The sequence below is a fragment of the Neoarius graeffei genome, chromosome 26, assembly GCF_027579695.1.
Source record: "Neoarius graeffei isolate fNeoGra1 chromosome 26, fNeoGra1.pri, whole genome shotgun sequence".
NCBI lineage: Eukaryota > Metazoa > Chordata > Actinopteri > Siluriformes > Ariidae > Neoarius > Neoarius graeffei.
In genome coordinates, this window is record NC_083594.1 from 8970180 (window position 1) to 8997305 (window position 27126).

The window sequence follows — 27126 nt, forward strand, 5'->3', positions numbered from 1 at the left end:
GCAGCCAATCGGAGCACACGATTTCTCATATCCAGTGAATGTGGATAGAATAAACTACACTATACGATACAGATGAACGAAACATAAAACCAAACATCAACCCCTCTTGTGAAAGACCACATACCTGGATGTTTCTCTTTCCCCCACAAAAGTGTTCTCCACGATGTAAACACAAATCTCCACTGTGTCATCGTTTGCGTATGACGATCCATGAGCTATTTTCAGAGTGTGCATTTGAAACAAAGGAAGACTGACATTTGGAATATGCCAGACAATTAACCCAAGGAATCAGAAGGCATTGTTGGGCTATTCCTGCTTCAAAGACAGAAATAAACAACTCAAAATGTTAATTAAATGACACGCCACACTTCCTTATTTAATTTTGCTTCATTAGCAGGCTGTGGAGGTGCAACGGGAGCTTGTGCAACACACTCCATCTAATCATGCCCTGTAATTAGAACTCAAAGAAGGAGATCTGCCTCATTTGGAGAATAATTGAGAAAAAAGAGGGAGCTGGAGGAGAAACTTTACATTACAAAATGTTGAGTGATTAACCTGACGAGTGAGAATGCTAACAACTAGTGAGGTCATGAAGTACAGCTGAAATATGGGTTGCATGATGAGGTTTGATCCTTTTGGTTTTGAATTGCTGCTAGAAATTAAACAGCACTGATACCTCTTAGTCATTTGGCTCACAAACACGGGGACATACTCTTGAGTGCTAATGGAACCAATTTAGCTTAAGTGACTCGCCTTGTAAATTAACATGCAATACTTTTTTTGTTGTTGTTGTTTGGTGACTATTCTGTGTGATGTGAATTGAAAATGCTAATTGACTGGTTTAATCTGTTTTATCCTACAGCCATTTATTTCTAGCATTTCTTATCTATTAATTTATCTCAACTGTTTATATGTTGGGTTTATAGGTGAGCTGTGGAACCCAGAGTCTTATCGTAAAGTCTTAGTGGGTCGTGAGCCAGTTCGGACATTGCTGGCTTTAGATGACTCCATATGGGCCAGCTGCGGTAACTGCGTCTCAGTCATCGACGTCTCCAGCCTGTCCACTCGGGTAAGGTTTCTGCTTGAAAATTCTCATTTATCAAATTGTTCTCTCATTCCCTTCTAAAAATATCATATGGAATAGTACGGGTCATAACTCAGAAGTGCTTGGCATCCAGTGACGGACAAATTAGATTGTGTGCGAAGATCAATAAGGCTATAGCCCTGCCATCCATTGCTGTTGTGGTCACACTCTCTCATCTCAGGGTTTGTTGTCTGTCACTTACAAACTATAAGGGCTGATGAAATAGACTGGGCCTTCCCATAATCTTTCTCCAGGGACAACTCAAATATAGCCTCGGCCATACCCCGACGTGCTGCTTGTAAGCCTCAGCTTTTAAAGTCTTACTTCATTCATACTGGTGGTTAGCACTGTTGTCTCACAGCAAGAAGGTTCTGGGTTCGAGCCCAGTGGCCAATGGGGGCCTTTCTGTGTGGAGTTTGTATGTTCTCCCCGTGTCTGCGTGGGTTTCCTCCGGGTGCTCCGGTTTCTTCTTAAATTGACCGTAGGTGTGAATGTGAGTGTGAATGGTTGTTTGTCTCTATCACTACGTTTACATGCACATCCAAATCGAGCTACTGTCAGTAATCGAGCAAAGGGTCCCAGCAGGGGTGCCAGAGAAATCCAATCCTACATGCACAAGTGAAATTGGGCTATTGTGCACCCGAGCCACAGGTGGCGCTACACACCCCATCGTGTTGGTACACTTCCGGTTGTCGTCATGAAGAAGAGCTATAGTGTTGCCAGATACTGCTGACGTATTCCAGCCCAAAACATGTTAAAATCCGCTAAAATGCACTTAAAACCCCCAATCTGGCAACACTGGCAGTTCTGTGTTCAAGCTGTTAGGCTTGCTCTAACAGACTGTATGGCTACAAACTGTCCTGCGCAGACCACTGTTTTGTAAGACAACTTATTTTTCTAAAGTCCATTTTTTGCTTACAATTTAACTTATGTCTTAATAAACACAAACAGTTCAATTGTTTTGTTTTTATTGACATTCTTCAGATGTTGGACATATGTGTATATATATATATATATATATATATATATATATATATATATATATACACACACACACACACAAATACAATGACTTGTTTATGTACACAATTCACAGCTATGCAACAGCTGTACAGATGTATTTGGTGATACAGTAAGTGAGCTAAATTTTAACAGTGCAAACAATGCCACAAAAAGAAAAGATTCATGCCGTTGTCATGATTCGTTGTCATGCCGACCGAGGCTGTTGTTTTTCCCACTTTTGGTCTCGTCACTCGTCACTTCCGGAAGGGGCAGCGCTGAAGTAAGCGGCTCGACTCCGTAGCTCGATAGGGTTTACATGCACTAAGTAACTCGGCTACAATCGCATAATCTAGGTCGTGTAGCTCGATTGCGAGAAATCAAATTTGGTTCAATTTCAGCCTAGCTAAGGTGTTTACATGCCATTTAGAGTTTCGATTTCAGTTGAGCAACGGCAGAAATTCGATTTTCTCTATGTGCATGTAAACGCACTGTATGTCTCAGCCCTGCGATGATCTGGCGGCTTGTCCAGGGTGTACCCCTTCCTCTCGCCCATAGTCAGCTGGGATAGGCCCCAGCTTGTCCGCAACCCTGCACAGGATAAGTGGTTATGGATAATGGATGGATGGATGGATGGATGGATGGATGGATGGATGGATGGATTCATTCATACCTTTTTAGGCCCAGCCCCTACCTCAAACATTTTCTTCATCCATTTTTGATGCCACTGAGATTTTTGGTCTTCCAGTGCTTCCTTAGACTGAACAGTGAAATCATTTGGTTGATCAATTAAAATTGAACAATTAAAGCCAAGTGCTTTTATTTGTCACATACATTTTACATGTAGTGAAATGTTGAAGGGGTCATCAGCTCAGCATATATATGAGTGATTCCACGCTTATGGGTACTGAAATGGGGACATGAACTTATTTTTAAAAATTCACCTAAAACCATTTCTTTTTTTTTTACCATCAGGTCACAAAACATGTAATCTTTAATGAATGATATGTTAAAAGATAACTTTAATTTTCTGAGATGTAATAAAAACATATTTATATGCCAAAGTCAGAACGTAACAGAAGTGTTGTGGACATATATATTCTCAATTTTAACAATGTAGAATTACTTTTTGAAACATAGGAAGGTGATGTTTTAGCAAATATAATTAATAAACATGTGTAGTAGAATAAACATACACATTCTTTCAATAAGATTAACATGGTATATAGCTAGATTGTAATTAATTTGTAACAGACGCGAGATGGACAATCGTAACAGAAGTAATGGAACAGACATCATTTTGGAACTCATAGGCTTGACTTTGGCATATAAATATGTTTTTATTACATCTCAGAAAATTAAAGTTATCTTTTAACATATCATTCATTAAAGAGTACATGTTTTGTGACCTGATGGTAAAAAAAGAAATGGTTTTAAGTGAATAAGTTCATGTCCCCATTTCAGTACCCATATGCGTGGAATCACTCATATATAAATAAATAAATAAATAAATAATATGAATAAAAACAACATATGCAAATAAGTAAACGCACTAGAAAAGTAAAAGATGACTCCTGAAGCATGGCATGTAAAAAATAAGTCTAAAATACTAATGAGTAAGTTAAAATAGCCTGGGGATAACAACAAGATTAAAATGAAATGTGCACAGTTAAAAAGAGGAAAATGAGTCCTCTAACACTGATATAAAAACTGTAGTAAAAGGGATTATTTAAAATGTACTGAGTTTAGCAGTCTAACTGCCTGTGGATAAAAACTCTTCCTCAGTCTCTCTGTTCGTGCATGGAGATTTCGTAGTCGTCTGCCTGAATTCAGCAGGGTGAAGAGGTTAGAGTTTGGGTGTGAGGCATCCTGCATGATTTTCCTGGCCCAAGCTCCCACCCTCTTTGTGTGCCGTATATGTCCATCAGACTCGGTAGGGGGGCTCTGATTGTCCGTTCCGCAGAGCGCACCACTCTCTGCAGTGCTTTCTGGTCGCGTTCTGTACAGTTCCCAAACCAGGCCGTAATACAGCCTGTTAGGACACTCTCCACCGCTGAGGAGTAAAATGTGGTCAAGATGGAAGTGGAGACCTTAAACTTCCTCAGTCGGCGGAGAAAGTACAGCCGCTGCCTGGATTTCGCTGTGAGGTGTTGTGTTTGTAGTGACCAGGAAAGGTCCTCAGTCAGGTGTACCCCCAGGTACTTGAAGCTGGGGACCCTCTCCACAGGCTCCCCGCTGATGGTGAGTGGTGTACGTATACGTCCTGCTCTGCACCTTCCTGAAATCTACCACCATTTCCTTTGTCTTGCTGACATTCAGGGCCAAGTTGCTGGACTGGCACCACAGTGCTAGGTCAGCCACCTCCTTCAGGTAGGCCTGCTCGTTTTTTTGTAAGATGAGACCCAGCACCACGGTGTCGTCAGCAAATTTGATGATGGAAGTAGAACTGCTGGTGGTTGTGCAGTCGTGTGTGTAGATGTTATAGAGCAATGGACTTGAAACACAATCCTGGGGCGAGCCAATGTTGAGGGTCAACTTCCCTGAAGTGACACCCCCCCTATTCTGACCACTTGGGGGCGATCCGTGAGGAAGCTGAGCACCCAGTTGCACAACTGGGTGTTAAATCCCAGCGCCCTCATCTTGTCAGCCAGGTGAAGGGGGATTATGGTGTTAAATGCTGAACTGTAATCTATGAACAGCATTCTCACATAATTTCCCCTCCCCTCTAGTCTGGTTAACACCAGACCATATCACAAGTGAAATATGGTCTGGAATCCGCCTATTGAATTTCTCGTAGGGGAGGTGTGGTTTACGATTGTCAACGGCTGTTTATTGGACGTTGCGAATGTCTATCATTTGGCGTATACGTAGCCCATGGCCAATCATGGCAGTTGTACCCGGTGACGTAGTTAGAGCGACGAAGAGGCGAAGAAGAGAAGGAAAGAGAAGGAAAAACAAAAATAGGAAAACAATGGCACTGAACGATTACTGCCGCTTGTGCAAGACAAATATGAGAGAAGCTGGTTTGGTTAGTTTGGTTCGTATCGCTCGCTGCCATGTTAAATGTGATCCGTAAACAGTCCCAAATAAACTACAAGCTTCCGTTTGTCGAGTAGTACGCGTCACCGTCTTTCCACCCCTCCCCACTCTCTGATTGGTTCCCTAACTCAGGCGAGCCTTTAGACCATAGTTTCCATGCTGTCTTTTCAGATCGGAATGATTGTGCAAAGCAGCATGGGATTTCCCAGGCTACCTCCCCTCATCCAGCTGGGCCAATGTAGTGTGCAGTAGGCTTGAGATGGCATCGTCCCTACTTCTATTTGCTCTGTAGGCAAATTGGTGAGGATCAAAAGAACTGGGCAGGGTGTGGCATATGTGTTTTTTCACAAGCCTCTCAAAGCACTTCATTACCGCTGATGTAAGGGCCACTGGGCAGTAGTCATTCAGGCCTGCTGGCTTGCTGTTCTTAGGCACAGGAACAATGATTGATTGTTTAAAGCAAGATGGAACCACGGCTTCAGCCAGTGACATGTTGAAGATCTCAGCATAAACAGGGGCTAGCTGATCAGCGCAGGATCTCAGAATCCTGCCAGGGATCTGATCGGGGCCTGTTGCTTTCCTCCCATTTACAGTACGCCTCTGAACACTCCCCTCACATCACTCTCACTGATAATGAAAGGAGGCGTCCCGTTAGCACTAGGCTTTTCAGTCACAGCTACCATGGGGTTAGCAAGGTCAAAGCGAGCATAGAATGTGTTTAGCTCATCAGCAAGTGAGGGGTCAGAGCTATGCATGGAGGTGGGCTTGTTTTTAAAATCTGTCATGACCCGAAGGCCGGGCGGCACAGTGGTGTAGTGGTTAGTGCTGTCGCCTCACAGCAAGAAGGTCCTGGGTTCGAGCCCCGTGGCCGGCGAGGGCCTTTCTGTGCGGAGTTTGCATGTTCTCCCCGTGTCCGTGTGGGTTTCCTCCGGGTGCTCCGGTTTCCCCCACAGTCCAAAGACATGCAGGTTAGGTTAACTGGTGACTCTAAATTGAGCGTAGGTGTGAATGTGAGTGTGAATGGTTGTCTGTGTCTATGTGTCAGCCCTGTGATGACCTGGCGACTTGTCCAGGGTGTACCCCGCCTTTCGCCCGTAGTCGGCTGGGATAGGCTCCAGCTTGCCTGCGACCCTGTAGAAGGATAAAGCAGCTAGAGATAATGAGATGAATGAGACCCGAAGGCCCTTCCACACACTGGCAGGATCACCAGCCTGGACGTCAGCTTCCACTCTGTCCTTGTAGCAGAGCTTTGCAGCCCTCACAGTCCTCCTTAGGCCATAAACTGCTTCTTTATAGCCTGCTCTCATGGTACATCTTGATCCCTTGGCTGTATTTCGATGTACTTTTGTATGAGTCAATGCTCTTCTTCAGTCTTTTAGTTGCAATGACAAACCATTTTTTAAAGTAGTTGTCATATTGTTGTGTAATGTATCAAATTAAAGAACATGAAGATCTGAACTGAAAACTTGTTTAATTTTGTAAATATGTCTAACTACCCCCCCCCCCCCCCCCCCCCAAGTTATAATCATTTCAAAATCCAGTGTTTTATAAAATTTCCATTTTTGTCCGTTGCCCGGGTCACAAACCAGCAATCATTTTCCATTGGTTTAATTTTCCATTCATGAGGAAAAAACAAACAAACAAACAAACAAACAAAAAAACCCTCAATCAGAAATTAATCGAGCAAAAAGCCAAAAATAAAGAGATTTAGAGTTGAGTATCAGGGTAAGAATTACAGATAAAGGCTTCTTCTTGTAGATCACAATTATGCGCCTAGATTTAAAAATAATACATCAGTGAAATTGGTCCAATCTTTGTGTTTAAACATAAAAGCCAGAATGTAGCAGGTATGTTCAGTTTAAACTGTGGAAACCGAGCATGACTAATGACGGTGGTGCTCGAATGCGCTGTGTATAAGAGGGTCAAATTTTTGTTAATTTTCTTCAAAACAGTATTACTGATATTTATACATCTTCTGGCCGGTACAGTGATGTAGTGGTTAGCGCTGTCACCTCACAGCAAGAAGGTCCAGGTTCGAGCCCCGGGGCCGGCGAGGGCCTTTCTGTGTGGAGTTTGCATGTTCTCCCCGTGTCCGTGTGGGTTTCCTCCGGGTGCTCCGGTTTCCCCCACAGTCCAAAGACATGCAGGTTAGGTTAACTCAGACCTGGGCATTTTCCGGCCCGCGGGCCGCATCCGGCCCTTTGGTTCATTCTGACCGGCCCGCGTAAGGTTAATTAGAAATTACAAAATAAACGCATTTCCTAATTTTACCTCATGCATGGACTGAATGTGCATTGCTTTTATTTTGAAGTTGTGTTAAACAAAAACGCAATGCGCGCGACATGAACATGACATGAAATCCCACGAAACCTAATCCCGCGATAACTACTTCCGTAATTTGTCCAGACCAACCACAAACTTGTACGTCATCCTTCAAACGGTCCAGCCAATCACACAGTGTGACGTCACCAGCAGGCGCCGGAGCCCGAGCCGATCTGTAGATCCGATACCTACACCGAATGGACTGATGATCATCTGTCAGCTGTGCTTCGCATCTCCACCTCAGACATTCAACCTGACTCTGATGCACTCGTTAAAGACCAACAGAGACTAGATTTCTCTCACTGAACAAATAAAAAGCACCAAATGAGGTGATTAGACTACAAATGTGGACATCATTATTATAATATGATGTATCTTGCTTGATATTTGGAGTAGAAAGACAATATTGTGATGTCTTTATTGTGTTTTGGGGTGAATGTGACTGAAAAAAAAAATGGTTCAAACATTCACATTTTGTTAACCATTGTTTTGGGAAATTTGATTGAATAAATGACATTTTTTGTAAGGCGACCTCGTTTTTTCCCCATACTCTTACCAGTCTTAGCAGCTTGTAAAAACAATGATATTTACTGCTTTATATAAAGAAATACAATTAATATTATGCAGAATTTAGTTCAGCCTTATGGTCCGGCCCTCCACAAAATTTTTTGTTTCTCATGTGGCCCCATGGAAAAAATAATTGCCCACCCCTGGGTTAACTGGTGACTCTAAATTGAGCGTAGGTGTGAATGTGAGTGTGAATGGTTGTCTGTGTCTATGTGTCAGCCCTGTGATGACCTGGCGACTTGTCCAGGGTGTACCCCGCCTTTCGCCCGTAGTCAGCTGGGATAGGCTCCAGCTTGCCTGCGACCCTGTAGAACAGGATAAAGCGGCTAGAGATAATGAGATGAGATGAGTATCAGGGTAAGAATTACAGATAAAGGCTTCTTCTTGTAGATCACAATTATGCGCCTTGGTTTAAAAATAATACATCAATGAAATTGGTCCATTCTTTGTGTTTAAACATAAAAGCCAGAATGTAGCGGGTATGTTCACTTTAAACTGTGGACACCGAGCATGACTAATGATGGTAGTGCTCGAATGCGCCGTGTATAAGAGGGTCAAATTTTTGTTAATTTTCTTCAAAACAGTATTACTGATATTTATACATGGCAGATTCTACCGTAACTGGATCCATTAACCACTTGCCCACAAAATAAGAAATTTTTCTTGTCCTTTTTTCAGTGAGGTAATATTTTTCAAGATTGAAAATATGGTATTTGGTCTTCTAAAACAGCACGTCATTTAAAAATACACTGAGTATATCAATAAAAGATTTTTAAAGAATAAAGTTCTATTTCTTTGACATATCTGACAGACAAAACTCCCATTTTAAAAATCCCTTTCATTATCCCTGTTGCTATGGTCAGTGAATTTCTGTCAGATGACCTGACGATAGACTCGGCCATTATGGATCTTTGGTAGTTATCGTGTGGAAGCAGGCTTTATCATTTTTGGGTGTCAACAGATAGAGTTGAAATAGATTAACAGCGAAAAAACTATTTCGTTCACGAGAGAAGCCCACGGTTATTTTTAAAAAATGCTATCGTCAGTCTGTCAGTCTAATGCACCTGACGATAGCACAGTTCAAGCCCTCACCACGCACATGTTGACTGACGCAAAGAGGAAATTCTACTGCGCATGATTTTTGTGACGGCAGACATTTACTTCCGGGCAAGACTTGGAGTTCTGACAGCTAGATTTCATCAAATAAATCAAGGTAAGATTTTCAGTCAGCGATCCTGACGATAGAAATTTTTGACGATGGAAACATTGAGAATATATTTGTGCATTCATATTTAAATTTTTCTGGAGGAAAACTATCGTAAGTTGAGAAATCAGAGCCCTTTCAGCCGACAGGCCATTTCAATGTGTTATTTCCCCGCGAAAGTGACACAGTCGTGTCTATCGTCACTGTTCTGACAATTATTGTTGATATTTCAATTTTGAAAATAAATGTTATCTTTTTTATTTCAATATTTTATTTTATTATTTGGTTCTAGTGATGAGGTATTTAATATTATTACTAAATTTGTCAGATTAATAATGTAAGAAACAGTTTTGTTGCTATGAGTATCTGTCAGAATATGATGGTCGACGTTAGTTTGTCTGTCAGATTTTGATGATAGAAACCGATGTGTTTCTATTGTCATTTATCATGTCTGTCATGTCAGGCTTTTATTAATTAGTTACCAGGACTACTGTCCTAAAATTTACTGTGAATGTCCAAGACCCCAAATGCTACTAGAAAAACTTAATAGAATGATCAAAATAATCAATTCAGCAATTTAAGGAGATGGGACTTGACTGGCCTCTGTTACGGTAGAATCTGCCACATCTTCTGGCTGGCACGGTGATGTAGTGGCTAGCACTGTCACCTCACAGCAAGAAGGTCCGGGTTCGAGCCCTGTGGCCGGCGAGGGCCTTTCTGTGCGGAGTTTACATGTTCTCTCCATGTCTGCGTGATCCAGCATCAGGATTGGAGAACGTTGCTGAACAAGGCATTTTAAGTATTGGTTTCCAGATGAGAAAGTAAGGTAAACCTCCTCCAAAGAAATCTTCATCAGCAGGGATGAGAATTTTCCGCTGACCGGCGGATTTCCGACTTTTTCAGACCAAAATGATCGTTTTTGAGATCGATGTAAATCCATTGAGAACTTTTCGGGGGGGGGGGGGGGGGGGGGGGGTATGGTTAATGATCTGTGGTCACCTTATAACGTCTTGATTCTTGGTGGGCTCCGGGTTAACACACTCGAGTCTTTCGACATGTCGTAATTAACATTCACTTTTGCGACAGTGTTTGACTTATTTGCGGTAGAATTTTCGGGAAATCCCATCGTGCGCAGTGTATAAACACAAGTACGCATGTGTAGTGGGTCCCGGCTTGGTCTCCGCTGACAGATATATATAGATAATCCTCTGAAAGGAGCTTTCTGGAAATATAAGACTGGAAATATCAGCAAAGCAGGACAACTGTTGCTCATTCTCCATTCATCTGGATGATGTTTATTCTCACTTTCATTTTAACCTTTTCACTGCAATCATGAATTATTTCTGTTATTATGTCTGCATTAAAGCACTGGCATTAAGCATTTTAGATAACATTCACATTAAATGAATATACTTTCATATTTTCAAGAAATAGAGGGCGGCACGGTGGTGTAGTGGTTAGCGCTGTCGCCTCACAGCAAGAAGGTCTGGGTTCGAGCCCCGTGGCCGGCGAGGGCCTTTCTGTGCGGAGTTTGCATGTTCTCCCCGTGTCCGCGTGGGTTTCCTCCGGGTGCTCCGGTTTCCCCCACAGTCCAAAGACATGCAGGTTAGGTTAACTGGTGACTCTAAATTGACCGTAGGTGTGAATGTGAGTGTGAATGGTTGTCTGTGTCTATGTGTCGGCCCTGTGATGACCTGGCGACTTGTCCAGGGTGTACCCCGCCTTTCGCCCATAGTCAGCTGGGATAGGCTCCAGCTTGCCTGCGACCCTGTAGAACAGGATAAAGCGGCTACAGATAATGAGATGAGATGAGATTTTCAAGAAATAAACGTATCAAGATCTCATCTCATCTCATTATCTCTAGCCGCTTTATCCTTACGTATCAAGATCTGTATCAAATCATAGATAAACATTTTCCCTTTTAATTATGTCATCTGTCTATCACCAATCATGTATACCGTACACTTTTCTCTCAAACACACATCTTCATTATCCCTCATCAAAAGAGTATTTTCTTTAACTGTACATAAAGTACATTAAGTGCTCACTTGATATAACAGAATAAATCTCTCTTGCAGTTAAACTAGTTCACATTTACATAACTGAACACAAACTGAAATAATAAACGCGGCTGACTCATAGCTTGCCGCTTTAACCCGTGAACTTATCATTGTTTACAATTTACGTGTGCCCTTCACCAAGGCTGCAGCCGTAGCTGGCCTTAACCTGCACGTTAGCATTAGCTTCAGCATTTCAAGCAATGCACTACACACACAACTGGTTTTCACACAGTAATAGCCCACAAATGCCCAATTCGAATAATGTGCCACACACACATTGATTTTCACACATACAGTAATAACCCATGGTAGTGTAGTGGTTAGCGCTGTCGCCTCACAGCAAGAAGGTCCGGGTTCGAGCCCCGTGGCCGGTGAGGGCCTTTCTGTGCGGAGTTTGCATGTTCTCCCTGTGGGTTTCCTCCGGGTGCTCCGGTTTCCCCCACAGTCCAAAGACATGCAGGTTAGGTTAACTGGTGACTCTAAATTGAGCGTAGGTGTGAATGTGAGTGTGAATGGTTGTCTGTGTCTATGTGTCAGCCCTGTGATGACCTGGCGACTTGTCCAGGGTGTACCCCGCCTTTCGCCCGTAGTCAGCTGGGATAGGCTCCAGCTTGCCTGCGACCCTGTAGAAGGATAAAGCGGCTAGAGATAATGAGATGAGATGAGATGAGATGAGATGTAATGCCCATTGTACATGCCTGTTCTTTAATTCAAAATCACCATCTTGATCTTCAAATTGACCGTATGGTATATGTATTACATTACACAACATCCTGTCCAGAAACCGAGTTAGTACACACAACAGTTGAAAGGGAAGTGATGAGTGATGTTGAATGCTGCCTGCTTAATATGCAAGACCTCCTGCTACCATGATAACATCAGAAGAAAGCTTAAGAGAATTATATGATAGAACTTTTTTCTGGTTTGCACTTCATTTTAAAGGATTAGAGTATATCAAGAAAGAACATACATTTCATATGAGACTGATGATATCATTTTAGACAAACTGAAACTTCTGAGGACAAACTACCAGTTACCAGCATCACTTCAGACTCGTGATAGTAGCAGTGCAGCTCATATACCGTACATCAACCAGTGGTGAAAAGCACAGATGGCCACACTTCCACTGTAAAGCCTCTGATATCAGTAGCTCATTCATTCATCTCATCTCATTATCTCTAGCCGCTTTATCCTTCTACAGGGTCGCAGGCAAGCTGGAGCCTATCCCAGCTGACTACGGGCGAAAGGCGGGGTACACCCTGGACAAGTCGCCAGGTCATCACAGGGCTGACACATAGACACAGACAACCATTCACACTCACATTCACACCTACGCTCAATTTAGAGTCACCAGTTAACCTAACCTGCATGTCTCTGGACTGTGGGGGAAACCAGAGCACCCAGAGGAAACCCAAGCGGACACGGGGAGAACATGCAAACTCCACACAGAAAGGCCCTCGCCGGCCACGGGGCTCGAACCCGGACCTTCTTGCTGTGAGGCGACAGCGCTAACCACTACACCACCATGCCGCTCCGGAATTTTATATATTTAAAAAATTATATATTCATTCATTTACATTGATATCCACATGTTAACAAAGACATGAATAGCAAAAATGCAGAAATATAATACTGTACAGCTCTTGTTTATATTAAAAGGTGCATTGATTTTTTTTAAAATCATCAAATGTGAATTGATTAAAAACAAGTCTCGTGTACCATATTAATCACCTGGTCGTCCACCAAGAAGGGGAATTTATTTCCAAATAAACTGCAACTTTTTGCTGATAAAATGTAATGGTTTTAAGGTAAAAAAAAAAAAGCCAAAAATCATTAGCTCCCGGGGCTCTGCCCCTGGGCCCCGCTGGGTGCCTGCGACCCCCAAACCCCAAGCTTTTTTCAGACTTTTTTAATATTTTTCATTCTCATCCCTGCATCAGGCATAACTGGGCAAAAGATACCATCCTTCTGAATGTTTCCCCGTACCAGAGTACATGTAAGGAAGCATCTTGGTTCATACTGATACTCTTTGGACAAATGCTGTTGTTAAAACTTCTTAGGAGCGCGACATAGAAGATTGAAGGGTGATTTGGCATATTTAGATGTTTTGTAGAGTTCTTCAAGTAAAAATGGTTTTACCAAGCATGGGTAAACAGCCAGAGAGCTGTTCAGAAACAGAAATATTTTCCAGTAGAATTTGGTAGTGGCGGCATGGTGGTGTAGTGGTTAGCGCTGTCGCCTCACAGCAAGAAGGTCTGGGTTCGAGCCCCGTGGCTGGCGAGGGCCTTTCTGTGTGGAGTTTGCATGTTCTCCCCGTGTCCGCGTGGGTTTCCTCCGGGTGCTCCGGTTTCCCCCACAGTCCAAAGACATGCAGGTTAGGTTAACTGGTGACTCTAAATTGACCGTAGGTGTGAATGTGAGTGTGAATGGTTGTCTGTGTCTATGTGTCAGCCCTGTGATGACCTGGCGACTTGTCCAGGGTGTACCCCGCCTTTCGCCCGTAGTCAGCTGGGATAGGCTCCAGCTTGCCTGAGACCCTGTAGAACAGGATAAAGCGGCTAGAGATAATGAGATGAGAATTTGGTAGTTTTTCGCGAAATATATTGAATGGATAACATTTTGGATACTACTAATACTATTATTATTATTATTATTATTATCTCATTCATCCGACAGGTGATAAGTTTATGCCATCATGTGTTGTCTGTTGTCTGTCTGGCGTCGTCCACATTTCACAAAAATCGCTTTTTCTCTCTCAATTCTTCACTGATTTTTATTCTTTTTGGCAGGAAGGTCTGTCTGCCTGGGGTGCATATATCTTCTACCCAAATTTGCATAATTGCAATTAATAATGAAGATATGGAGTAATTAATCAGTCCCTAATGAGCAGTTTCCACACAAATCGCTTCTTCTCCCTCAATTCTTCACCCATTTTGATTCTTCCTGGCATGAAGGTAGGGGTACCTAGGGTGCATAGAACTTCTACCTAGATTTGCTTAATTACAATTATTAATGAAGTTATGGACTAATTAAGCCTTAATGAGCAGGTTAACAAAAATAGCTTCTTCTTGGTCAATTCCTCGTTGTTTTGGATTCTTTATGGCAAATAGGTCGATATTCCTAGGGTGGATATAGCTTGCAAAATTTATTGTGCAAGGTGGCCCACTTTAGATAGTTCCTTTTGGACTAGACGGGGCCGGAGTGAGCTACAGCATCGTCGACGGTCTAGGTCGTAGTTGTTGTAGTCGTCATCATAATTTTGAGCAAATACAGTGTTTTCATATCTTGAAAGAACTGAGAGATTAAGGCCATCTGCATTCAGCTCTTCTGATGAGGAGAAGATGCAAATAATGAAGACTGACATCTCTTGAGATTTAATGGAACGACTACTGTCTTTGGATTCACCACTCTGCTGTGAAGGCAAACAGGAAACAGGATATAAACCAACTTTATAGATGTTTATAAGGGGTATTGTGTGACAACTTTTTCTTGTCTTCATTGGGGAAGTGAGAAAAGAATCAAGCCAAATTCCACTCACCCAACAGAGAGCAGTGCATGATGAGAGACAGAATGAGAAATACATCCACTGCCAGGGCAATTCAATTAAAAGAGAAAACCCATCAAAGGAAGTCTCCCTCATCTCCCCTGCACTCAAACAAAGGAGCTGCCTTTGGCAAGGGTACACATGAACAGGTGCTAATCCCCATCTGATGGGGCGGACGGGAAAGAACAGTGTTGCATCCCCTCGTAGAATTGCCCCTGCCAACTAATCACCATCACCCTTGCACTGGAGAACTCGCAGTGGGAGCTTTTCAATGCTAGACCTCAAGGGCTTGCATGCAGAGGCCTGATAAGGAGCAGTGCAGTGCTCTTGTACCTCATTAGGGCAGCACTTGTTCAATGTCTCCTCTTTCTTATTATACAAGAGGGCCTTAACAGCCTCTTCTTTTCTTGTGGACTTTTCTGAGAAAAAGTCCAGAACTTTTTTTTTTTTTTACACTGTGCACCACTTTGACGGAACCTGATGTGCCTCTGATATTTGAGTAGATGTTATGGATCGTGTGAAATGGTTGCATAACCAGGCTATTAGGTCCATTCCAGACCAGCACAGTGAAACCTTTCCTGGACAGCTGTAAAGTCACTCGCCCATTTAAAGCCACAAAGGGACTTGACCTACTTTCTTTCTGATTTCAACCAAACCTCGTCATCAGGATATAAAACCCTTTTCTTTGCACAGAGATGCAAAAATTTACATAAAATGAAAAATCTATGAGTCTGTGAAAATTCTCCACTTTGTAAGGTAATGTCTCTAGGCGACAGCAGAAGGTCTGCAACACAAGCCAAGCTGGTTCATGGATAGAAGTCTAGAGTTGCTGAATTACAGCAATTTTTAAAATACATTTATCAGTTCTAGGAGTGTCACGGTGGTGCAGAGGTTAGCACTGTCGCCTCACAGCAAGAAGGTTCTGGGTTCGAACCTCAAGACTGACTGGGGCCTTTCTTTGTGGAGTTTGTATGTTCTCCTCATGCCTGTGTGTTTCCTCCAGGTGCTCTGGTTTCCTTCCACAGTCCAAAGGCATGCAGATTAGTTCAACTTAAAATTGCCAATTGAGGTTTTTCACCTGACGTCACAGGGTCACGTGACGCCCCGGTGTCCGCCATTTTGAAGGTCAAGCTAGCTAATGTCAACAACATCATAGCTGGTATGTTACTGTAGCAATGTTTGCGTTCAGTCATTTGGATGACTGTTAAAACCTTTCAGTCTCAAGTTTTTCCTTTACTGTATTTACTAGTTTACTGTAATTATGATCCGGCAGCTATTTACACCGGATCCAGTGTAAATAGCTGCCGGAGCACGCTCCGGCTTGCTCCTGGAGTGCTCCGGCCGAGGTTCCGGAGCGCGCTCCGGCAGCTATTTACACTGGATCCGGTGTAAATAGCTGCCGGATCATAATTACAGTAAACTAGTAAATACAGTAAAGGAAAAACTTGAGACTGAAAGGTTTTAACAGTCATCCAAATGACTGAACGTAAACATTGCTACAGTAACATACCAGCTATGATGTTGTTGACATTAGCTAGTGCTAACAGCTAGTTGCTAGTACACTGCTACAACACAGACACCGACCCTTATAATACAGTTCTTGGTCATTGCCTGGTAACAGCAAATTTATAACGGGTCATGTCTCAACAGACTAAGAAGTTATTTCAATGACATTTAATAACATTTTGTTTATCCTGAGGACCGAAAGTAAATGAAAATGTGAACAAACCTTAGCTGTAATAAGATGGCGACCACCGGCTCCAGGGACGACCCGCTGATGTAGGCATGTTACCCAGCCTGACACAAAATATTTGTAGGTATCCAAACTCTTATACGCTTTCAGATCAATACCTGTGTATGGTGATGGGTTTTTAACGACATAGGTATACAGACCATGTGGGCCGAAGTCAGGTAAAGACGAGGGCTTCGTGTACTTCCGTACGTCAGTGAACAATCCTGGTGGAAGCAGGTAAACGTCGTTCTCTAAGCCTGCTAACCTCAATTTTTGCAAATACCTCTCCCTCTGCTCGCCCTGTAAATGCCCTACATCGCTGGATAGTGAAGGTGTTTTCTGCATCTCGCTCCTTTTTCTTTTATGTTTTTCGTTTGTCGCCTTCCTCGCATTCAAACTGATTCGAGCCGTGACGTCCAAAATGGCAGCCTCACATGACTTGGTCACATGGGTGAAAAACCTCAATAGATGTGAATATGAGCATGAATGGTTTTTCATCTGCGTGTTAGCCCTGCAATAGATTAGCGAACTATCCAGGATGTTACCCGCCTCTCACACAAAGGCAGCTGGGATTGCCTCCAGCTTCCCCCATGACCCTGATGGATAAACAGTATAGAGAATGGTTGAACGGTTTGATCTACTGAAATACTTTGCTCAGACCACTTCCAGTTGACAACCCCTGAGTCAGACCGCCATTCGTTTCCCAGTCACAGTAGATTGAGGTGCATTCTAGTGAGATAGCATGTATTTTCTTTTTTCTATACTCTGGTGGCATAGTGCACATTTTCACATTTATCGTGTTGCGCTAACAGCACTTAAGAACAAGGAAACACTGCTTAGCTTGTGACTTATAAGTAATGCCGCTTTTCCACTACAAACGCGGCTGAATCGGGCTGAGCCGTGCCGTGCTGAGTTGGGCTGAGTCGAGCTGAGCGGGGCTGCTGGAGTTGCATTTCGACTACAACCGCGCTGAACCGTGCTGGCTGGAAGTGGGTGGACACATTGGGTGGAGTTAGCGAAAGTGGGTGGACGTCACGTGATGTCGTTAAGCAGCGCAAACAGTGACATCAGTGAGCTTTTAAGCGGTAGTCTCACGACCCGAATAGTAAACAATAAACATGGAGTCGTTAGTATTGCTGGTCTTGGTGCTGTGGCTTGTTGTCACCGACAACGCCAACAGATACTGGCAAGAGCGTATAGATGAGGCGAGGCGCATAAGGCTTCAGAAATTCTCGTAATTCGTAATTCTTCTTCTTCCGGGTTTACGGTGTTTACAGATCCCAGCGTGCTCGCGGGGCGTGTGTGGGCATGTGAGGACACTCCTCCTCACCAATCAGTGCACAGGGGAGTGTCTGCTCACGCCCCCAGACTCACTCGGCTCGCTTTGGCTCGCTTCAGCCCTACTCCAAAACCGTGCGAGTTTTAGGGGCTAAGCAGGGCTGAAGCGAGCCGAGTCGTGCTGTTCTTTGGTAGTCGAAACGCGAGCCGTGTCGGGCTGAAGTGAGCTGAAGCGAGCTGAAGTGAGCTGAAGTGAGCTGAAAAAGGGTAGTGGAAAAGGGCCATTAGTGTAAGATACAGACTTATACAAATTGTGCAATTACAAAATTTTGCATTAAGGACATTGACATATTTACTAATAGGAAAAAAAAAACAAATCATAAATCTTCTGTTGACCTTAAGGCGCATGTTAATTGCATCTAACTATTTCAGTTATTCCATGAAATCGAGTCGTACGAGATGATAGCCGACGAGGCGTGTAGCACCGAGTTGTCTATAATCCATGTATGACGAGATTGAATGGAATAACTGTTTTATTCTATCAACATTCACTGCATTGTGAGAAACAGAACATTTTATTTATATTTTTTGCAAATTCAATAAATAAAAACTTAATACAAAACGTCAGACAAAATCATTTCCGCATAGAATGTAAACGAACCGGAGAAAATACAGTAGCGATTTGTGAAAAAAATGCGATAATAATTGGGAGGGTTGATGGGTCAGGGTCCCAAGGTCCTCTCAGCGCCCCGCCCACCCCACGCATGCACTCTGATACCTGCCTATTCTTGGTATTGCACAGCGCGCCTTATCCTCTTTTAAATGCTCTACACATTAGGAAGCACACACCATTTGCCCACCTTCAACAAGAACAACATGATAGACTAGGGCAGGGGAGGAGTGCATGTGGGAAACCTCTGCAGGTGCTTCGCTGCACTCCTCGCTTCTTTTAATGCAAATACATTTTAGAGGAGGCTTATTACGCTCATTGATTACAGAAAAGCCTTCGACCTGGTCGATCACGGCATCTTGTTAAAGAAGCTTAAGGTATACCGGTTCTCTGATGAATCTTTAGAATGGTTCCGGTCATACCTGGAAGGGCGCTTGCAGAAAGTTAGTGTCCAAGGAAAGCTCTCTTCCTGTGACATCTGGGGTCCCACAAGGGTCGATATTGGGCCCACTGCTGTTTATTGTCTTCATAAATGATTTACCTCTACACGTGAAGAAGGCCAACATGTACATTTATGCAGATGATACTACACAACTTGCATCAGGACGTGATATCCACACAGTGGAAGCGTTGCTACAGGAAGATCTTTCGCTTATCGATAAGTGGGCAAGAAACAACAAAATGGCACTGAATGCTGAGAAAACTAAAACCATGCTGGTGTGCAGTAGACCTAAGCACAGTAAGCTGGAGACGGAAGGCGAGTCCCTTGCTGTAACAATCTCTGGAAATCTTATCAACAGTGTTAAAACCAGCAAGTTACTCGGAATCCATCTCGATGACACACTTTCTTGGGCGGTTCATTCCAAGAAAACGGCTGCAAAGATATCCAAGAGACTGGGTTTGTTAAAGCGGACAAGAAAATTTCTAAATAAAAGAGCAAGAATTAGTTATTATAATGCTGTGATCCAGCCTGTTATGGACTATGGTGCGGTAGTGTGGGGAGATTCTTCAGTGAGTATCAGTGACACCATGCTACGTCTACAAAAGCGAGCTGCGCGGATTATTCTGGATGCTCAATGGGATGCACCATCGAAGGCCCTATTTGATGAGCTGAATATCGTCCCTTTCAAAGAAAAAGTCGCACGCGCTAAAGTGAAGTTGGTGTTCAAAGCCTTGAATGGTCAGGCGCCTGGTTACATCAGCGAAAAGTTCAAAGTTTATAACCAGATTCATCAAAAGAACACCAGGAACAGTAGCTGTAATGTAATTCTCCCAAAATGCAGACAATCATTTGGTCAGAAATCATTTAGGTTTAGTGCGGCGAAATTATGGAACAGTCTACCGCGTGACATGAAGTTGTGTAAATCGCCCATCAAGTTCAGCCGAAGGCTGAGTATGACATCATTTTTTTAGAATTGTGTCTCATCTCATCTCATCTCATTATCTCTAGCCACTTTATCCTTCTACAGGGTCGCAGGCAAGCTGTAGCCTATCCCAGCTGACTACGGGCGAAAGGCGGGGTACACCCTGGACAAGTCGCCAGGTCATCACAGGGCTGACACATAGACACAGACAACCATTCACACTCACATTCACACCTACGGTCAATTTAGAGTCACCAGTTAACCTAACCTGCATGTCTTTGGACTGTGGGGGAAACCGGAGCACCCGGAGGAAACCCACGCAGACACGGGGAGAACATGCAAACTCCACACAGAAAGGCCCTCGCCGGCCCCGGGGCTCGAACCCAGGACCTTCTTGCTGTGAGGTGACAGCGCTAACCACTACACCACCGTGCCGCCCTAGAATTGTGTCATTCTTAATAATGTTTTTAAATAGATAGAATATTTTAATTTTATTTACCTTTTTGATAGTGTTAATTTCATCTTTGCCAGTTATTTTTCTGAGGGCCATGTGTATGTTATCTATGGATATTTAATGTAACCCTCAATAAAAAATGAAAAAAAAAAATATATATATCTTTGAATATATAGGGTGCGGGGGGCGTGTAGGTGAAGATCTGGGCAGGTTTTCACCCTGCACGCCCTCTTCTTTTAATGCAGTACACTTTAGAGAAGGCATACATTCTTGTCATATGCAGTCATATATAGGATAGGTAGGGCGTGTTGTGCGGAGGTTATGGGGGGCTGGTGTCGGTGTGTGGGGGCCCGGAGCCCTGCCTCATGCAGTACCTCCCCCTCCCCTCGGTCGTCCCATCATGACTTAGCTTGGGCAGGGGCGGCTGGCACCACAGCCATGAACAGGTGCTCAGGTAGTCATCGTACGGTAATTAACTATTAAAGAACTATTATTTTTAGAATCACTATCTATAAAAAAATTACTAACACAAAGGATTAGCAAATAAAATAATACTCCCTCCCCCCCCTTCATTATGATCCAGCTTCTTTCTCCCTGGCCCGACACTAGACCAGCACTGCTTATATACACTCACACACACACACACGTGTGCTCACTATCACAAACTCCGCTCCCCCCCAACATACACACACTGTCCCTCCACCCATAACTCAAGGCCCAAAACCCCTCCAAATCCCCCCCTCCTACCCTCCTCCATCTCACATGCACATTCATTACCCCTAACCAACCCCACCCAGCCTCCCCTATTGAGGTTTTTCACCTGACGTCACAGGGTCACGTGACGCCCCGGTGTCCGCCATTTTGGACGGCAAGCTAGCTAATGTCAACAACAGTAGCTAGTATGTTACTGTAGCAATATTTATGTTCAGTCATTTGGATGACTGTTAAAACCTTTCAGTCTCAAGTTTTTCCTTTACTGGATTTACTAGTTTACTGAGCTAGCGCGCGATGGCTCCCGGCTCGGCCGGAGAGCGCGCGATGGCTCCCGGCTCGGCCGGAGAGCGCGCGATGGCTCCCGGCTCGGCCGGAGAGCGCGCGATGGCTCCCGGCTCGGCCGGAGAGCGCGCGATGGCTCCCGGCTCGGCCGGAGAGCGCGCGATGGCTCCCGGCTCGGCCGGAGAGCGCGCGATGGCTCCCGGCTCGGCCGGAGAGCGCGCTAGCTCAGTAAACTAGTAAATCCAGTAAAGGAAAAACTTGAGACTGAAAGGTTTTAACAGTCATCCAAATGACTGAACATAAATATTGCTACAGTAACATACTAGCTACTGTTGTTGACATTAGCTAGTGCTAACAGCTAGTTGCTAATACACTGCTACAACTACACCGACCCTAATAATACAGTTCTTGGTCATTGCCTGGTAACAGCAAATTTATAACGGGCCATGTCTCAACAGACTAAGAAGTTATTTCAATGACATTTAATAACATTTTGTTTATCCTGAGGACCGAAAGTAAATGAAAATGTGAACAAACCTTAGCTGTAATCAGATGGCGACCACCGGCTCCAGGGACGACCCGCTGATGTAGGCATGTTACCCAGCCTGACACAAAATATTTGTAGGCATCCAAACTCTTATACGCTTTCAGATCAATACCTGTGTATGGCGATGGGTTTTTAACGACATAGGTACACAGATCACGTGGGCCGAAGTCAGGTAAAGACGAGGGCTTCGTGTACTTCCGTACGTCAGTGAACAATCCTGGTGGAAGCAGGTAAACGTCGTTCTCTAAGCCCGCTAACCTCAATTTTTGCAAATACCTCTCCCTCTGCTCGCCCTGTAAATGCCCTACGTCGCTGGATAGTGAAGGTGTTTTCTGCATCTCGCTCCTTTTTCTTTTATGTTTTTCGTTTGTCGCCTTCCTCACATTCAAACTGATTCGAGCCGTGCCGTCCAAAATGGCAGCATCACATGACTTGGTCACGTGAGTGAAATACCTCAATACAGCAATATAGCTCTTGTTTATCTCTGTCGAATTTGTCTCCGTGTGTCCTGTTACATCTCTGTCAACATATTAGCAGTACTGTCCAGCCTTTGAAACCGTTGTTAATGTTACGTCAGTGTTTCTGTTGTATCTCATGTGTATGTATTAATTTGTTTCATTCTGTCCTTGATACTTTGTATTTGTTTGTATTTGTTAGCAAATAAAAAAAGCGATAATAATAATTCTTGAAAAAAATATATATGTATGTTCTTACCATCAAATATTTTTATTCCATATTTTGTTGCTTTATTTTTGTATTTTTCGGGGTTTTGTTTGCAAGTAGAGCTTTTATTTCATCCTTGGTTCTTTCAGCAAACACTATGACATTTTGTTTTTCTCTACTCATGGTATATGAGCTGATATCCTAGTCGTAGAGTAGCTAATCAGAGCGTGCGATTGCTCATATCAACACCTTCTGACCAATCAGAATAGAGAATTCAAAAACAGCTTAAGAAATGATATACTTTTCTTGTCAGCTGGAGCATCTTATCCCTGGAAAAAAAAAAGTTTTTTATGGTGTCTGGGAGAAAGTCTGAGGCAAGTCATACAAGCATTTCATTTTAAGCAAAGTCCAAAAGGCTTTAATCGTATAGCAGCCTGCGATCGTCAGCGATTTCTTCAGAACATCTCAGATAAATTTCTTTCATTAGACGGCATGATTCTCCACGATCTTCTTCCCGAGATGAGGCTCGACTGAAAAGTGCAATCTTTTTATCTCAAACAAAGCGTCCGTTTTATTCAAAAAGGCACTGAAATGTGTGCTTGCACTCCTTCCACTGCCTCAGTGATGGACAGTCTAGAAGTATCTAGAAGTCTAGAAGATTCTCAAAGTGTGCTGTGATCTAAAACGAATAAAATAATTGACAGTTATTCCACAAAATCGAGTCGTACATGAGATGATAGTCGACGAGGCGCATAGTACTGAGTTGGCTATAAGCCATGTAAAATGAGATTGAGTGGAATAACTGTTTTATTCCATCCACATTCATTGGATTTTGAGAAATGGAGGATTTTTATTTTTATGCAAATTCGATAAATAAAAACTTTATACAAAATATCCGACAAAATAATTTCCGCTTAGAATGTAAACAAACCGGTGAAATGACAGGAGCAATTTGTGAAAAAAAAGTGATGATAATTCTTGAAAAAAACATTCTTACCATCAAATATTTTTATTCCATATTTTGTTGCTTTATTTTTGTATTTTTTGGGGTTTTATTTGCGAGTAGCGCTTTTATTTCATCCTTGGTTCTTTCAGCAAAACGCTCCACCATTTTGTTTTTCTCTACTCATGGTATATGAGCTGATATCCTAGTCGTAGAGTAGCTAATCAGAGCATGCGATTGCTCATATCCAGTGAATGTAGATAGAATAATACACAATAGCAATCTCATTTTCATGGCACTCTGAAAAATCACATCAGATGTTGCACTGCTAGTGCTGTCGCCTCACAGCAAGAAGGTCCTGGGTTCGAGCCCCGTGGCCGGCGAGGGCCTTTCTGTGTGGAGTTTGCATGTTCTCCCCGTGTCCGCGTGGGTTTCCTCCGGGTGCTCCGGTTTCCCCCACAGTCCAAAGACATGCAGGTTAGGTTAACTGGTGACTCTAAATTGAGCGTAGGTGTGAATGTGAGTGTGAATGGTTGTCTGTGTCTATGTGTCAGCCCTGTGATGACCTGGCAACTTGTCCAGGGTGTACCCCGCCTTTCGCCCGTAGTCAGCTGGGATAGGATCCAGCTTGCCTGCGACCCTGTAGAAGGATAAAGCGGCTAGAAATAATGAGATGAGATGAGATGAGATGAGATGTTGCACTGCTTGAATTCTGGAAAACAATAAGAAAAAGAAAAGAAAAATTGTGGCTCGACTAAAATAGCAATATATTTGGCATTTTTACTTACAAATAAAGACTAATAAGTATATTTTCCAAAAATGATATGGACATGTTATAATTTACATAGGGGTGGCACGGTGGTGGAGTGGTTAGCGCTGTCGCCTCACAGCAAGAAGGTCCGGGTTCGAGCCCCGTGGCTGGCGAGGGCCTTTCTGTGCAGAGTTTGCATGTTCTCCCCGTGTCCACGTGGGTTTCCTCCGGGTGCTCCGGTTTCCCCCACAGTCCAAAGACATGCAGGTTAGGTTAACTGGTGACTCTAAATTGAGCGTAGGTGTGAATGTGAGTGTGAATGGTTGTCTGTGTCTATGTGTCAGCCCTGTGATGACCTGGCGACTTGTCCAGGGTGTACCCCGCCTTTCGCCCGTAGTCAGCTGGGATAGGCTCCAGCTTGCCTGCGACCCTGTAGAAGGATAAAGCGGCTAGAGATAATGAGATGAGATGAGATAATTTACGCTACTTTGTCACCTTGTCTTTGCTGTCTACCTCCAAATATGATGATGTTGAGGAGTCAGTGAATGTTACAGTTTGATTAAGGTGTTGGTTCAGTTTGTAATGCAGCTTGGAATACATTACATTACATTCATGGCATTTATCTACCGTTGTTATCCAGAGCAGCATACAACGTACCCAGAGTAGCCTGAGGAGCAGTTGGGGTTAGGTGCCTTGCTCAAGGGCACTTCAGCCATTCCTGCTGGTCCAGGGAATCAAACCGGCAACCTTTTGGTCCCAAAGCTGCTTCTCTAACCATTTGGCTGTTTCGGTTGTCAAAATGCCTGTACATCATAAAAAAAAGAGCCCTTGCATAGTCTGCAGAGATGATGGTGGAGAAAATCTTAAAAAGTCTACCTAATAACTAAAAAGAAATTAAGTCAAAATCACAAAACAGACTGAATGAATGAGAGATTATTTCGTTATCATCAGTAGCTTTAACAGTAAAATCACTCGAGCGAAGTGGCAGCTTCATTTCCGTTCCTGTGACCACATCTGTATCCAAAGCCATAAATCATTTCAGTAACTTTGTACTTTGTGGAAACTTTCAGCTTTGTTATTTAGTGGCAAACAGTGCACTACGGCGAAGAACCGAAGGTAAATGCCCTTAAATTGGAGCCAGCATGACTCGTGGGATCATTAAGAGTCTTGCAGTGTAGTTTTGCAGAGTCTCAAATAAGGCGAAATTGACCCGTGGCACAGCTGAGACTGGCCTTATGGGTCTTCAAGCGATAATGCGCTGTAGTGCCACTTATATCAGGAATGCGGTTCATGAAAAGAAGCCCTTGGTCACTCCATACAGCACCTCATTTATGTTTGCGTGTTCACTCTTCAGACTTAATGCTGCCAAATGCAGCCTGCGTCTGAGCGCCTGGTGACAGACGAGGCTTTTTATACTTCATGTGTATGAACAAATCTTTGCTCTTGGGTTCAACAAGACTGAGTAAACAACAGTGCGGGTGGTGTGTGTGTGTGTGGGTGGATAAAACGGCAGTGGATACATTTTCTTTATGGAACTGGTGCCATTATGGACCACTATGTTGTTTTTGCAGACTTTTCCAGGTTTTAGAAGAGAAAGAAGGACAAGGAGAGAGGAAGTGAGCGATTCGAGTGTTTTTGCGGTGCTACAACAAGCTCTATAAACTACTATGTCCCAATTATGTCAGTTTGTTGATTCTCATTGGTATCCAGGCCTCCCTGGCCTACTTATAAACCATTAGTGTTTAGGGTTTGTGTCATGATTCAACCAACTACTGGATAAAAGGGGAGTTAATTGACGAGGCAATATTAAAGGAACAGTCCACCGTACTTCCATAATGAAATATGCTCTTATCTGAATTGAGACGAGCTGCTCCGTACCTGTCCGAGCTTTGCGCGACCTCCCAGTCAGTCAGACGCGGTCACTCCTGTTAGCAATGTAGCTAGGCTCAGCATGGCCAATGGTATTTTTTGGGGCTGTAGTTAGATGCGACCAAACTCTTCCGCGTTTTTCCTGTTTACATAGGTTTATATGACCAGTGATATGAAACAAGTTCAGTGACACAAATTGAAACGTAGCGATTTTCTATGCTATGGAAAGTCCGCACTATAATGACAGGCGTACTAACACCTTCGGCAGCACATTGATACGGAGCTCAGATATCAATGCGCTGCCGAAGCGCGCAGAAGGTGTTAGTACGCCTGTCATTATAGTGCGGACTTTCCATAGCATAGAAAATCGCTACGTTTCAATTTGTGTCACTGAACTTGTTTCATATCACTGGTCATATAAACCTATGTAAACAGGAAAAACGCGGAAGAGTTTGGTCGCATCTAACTACAGCCCCAAAAAATACCATTGGCCATACTGAGCCTAGCTACATTGCTAACAGGAGTGACAGCACGTCTGAAAGCGTCTGACTGACTGGGAGGTCGCGCAAAGCTCGGAGAGGTACGGAGCAGCTCGTCTCAATTCAGATAAGAGCATATTTCATTATGGAAGTACGGTGGACTGTTCCTTTAATGTAATATTTGTAATGTAGATTTTTTTGAGAATTTATTCACAGTACAGTATATTTTCCTCATAAACACTTCATATTAAGGAACACATACTGCATAAGGGTTTAATTCATTCTTCCCAAATGTTTCATAAAACTCAGTTTAGTCAGTTGTAAAAGGTACACGAATTATTCTATCCACATTCACTGGATATGAGCAATCGCACGCTCTGATTGGCTACTCTACTACTAGGATATCAGCTCATATACCATGAGTAGAGAAAAACAAAATGGCGGAACATGTTACTGGACCAACCAAGGATGAAATAAAAACTACTTGAAAATAAAATCCCCCCCCAAAAAAGCACCAAAGTATGGAATGAAAGTATTTGATGCTATCTGTTTTTTTTTTCC

The 27126-nt window shown here is 43.3% G+C and overlaps 1 protein-coding gene across 1 annotated transcript in view; it reads left to right on the forward strand.

Annotated features, from left to right (window-relative positions):
* The window catches only part of arhgef10la (Rho guanine nucleotide exchange factor (GEF) 10-like a), a 419992-nt gene that overhangs the window by 372422 nt on the left and 20444 nt on the right, over positions 1-27126 (forward strand). The window contains exon 24 of the mRNA XM_060910368.1: positions 927-1074. Coding sequence (XP_060766351.1) covers positions 927-1074 — 148 coding nt within the window. The remainder of the gene's footprint in view (positions 1-926; positions 1075-27126) is intronic.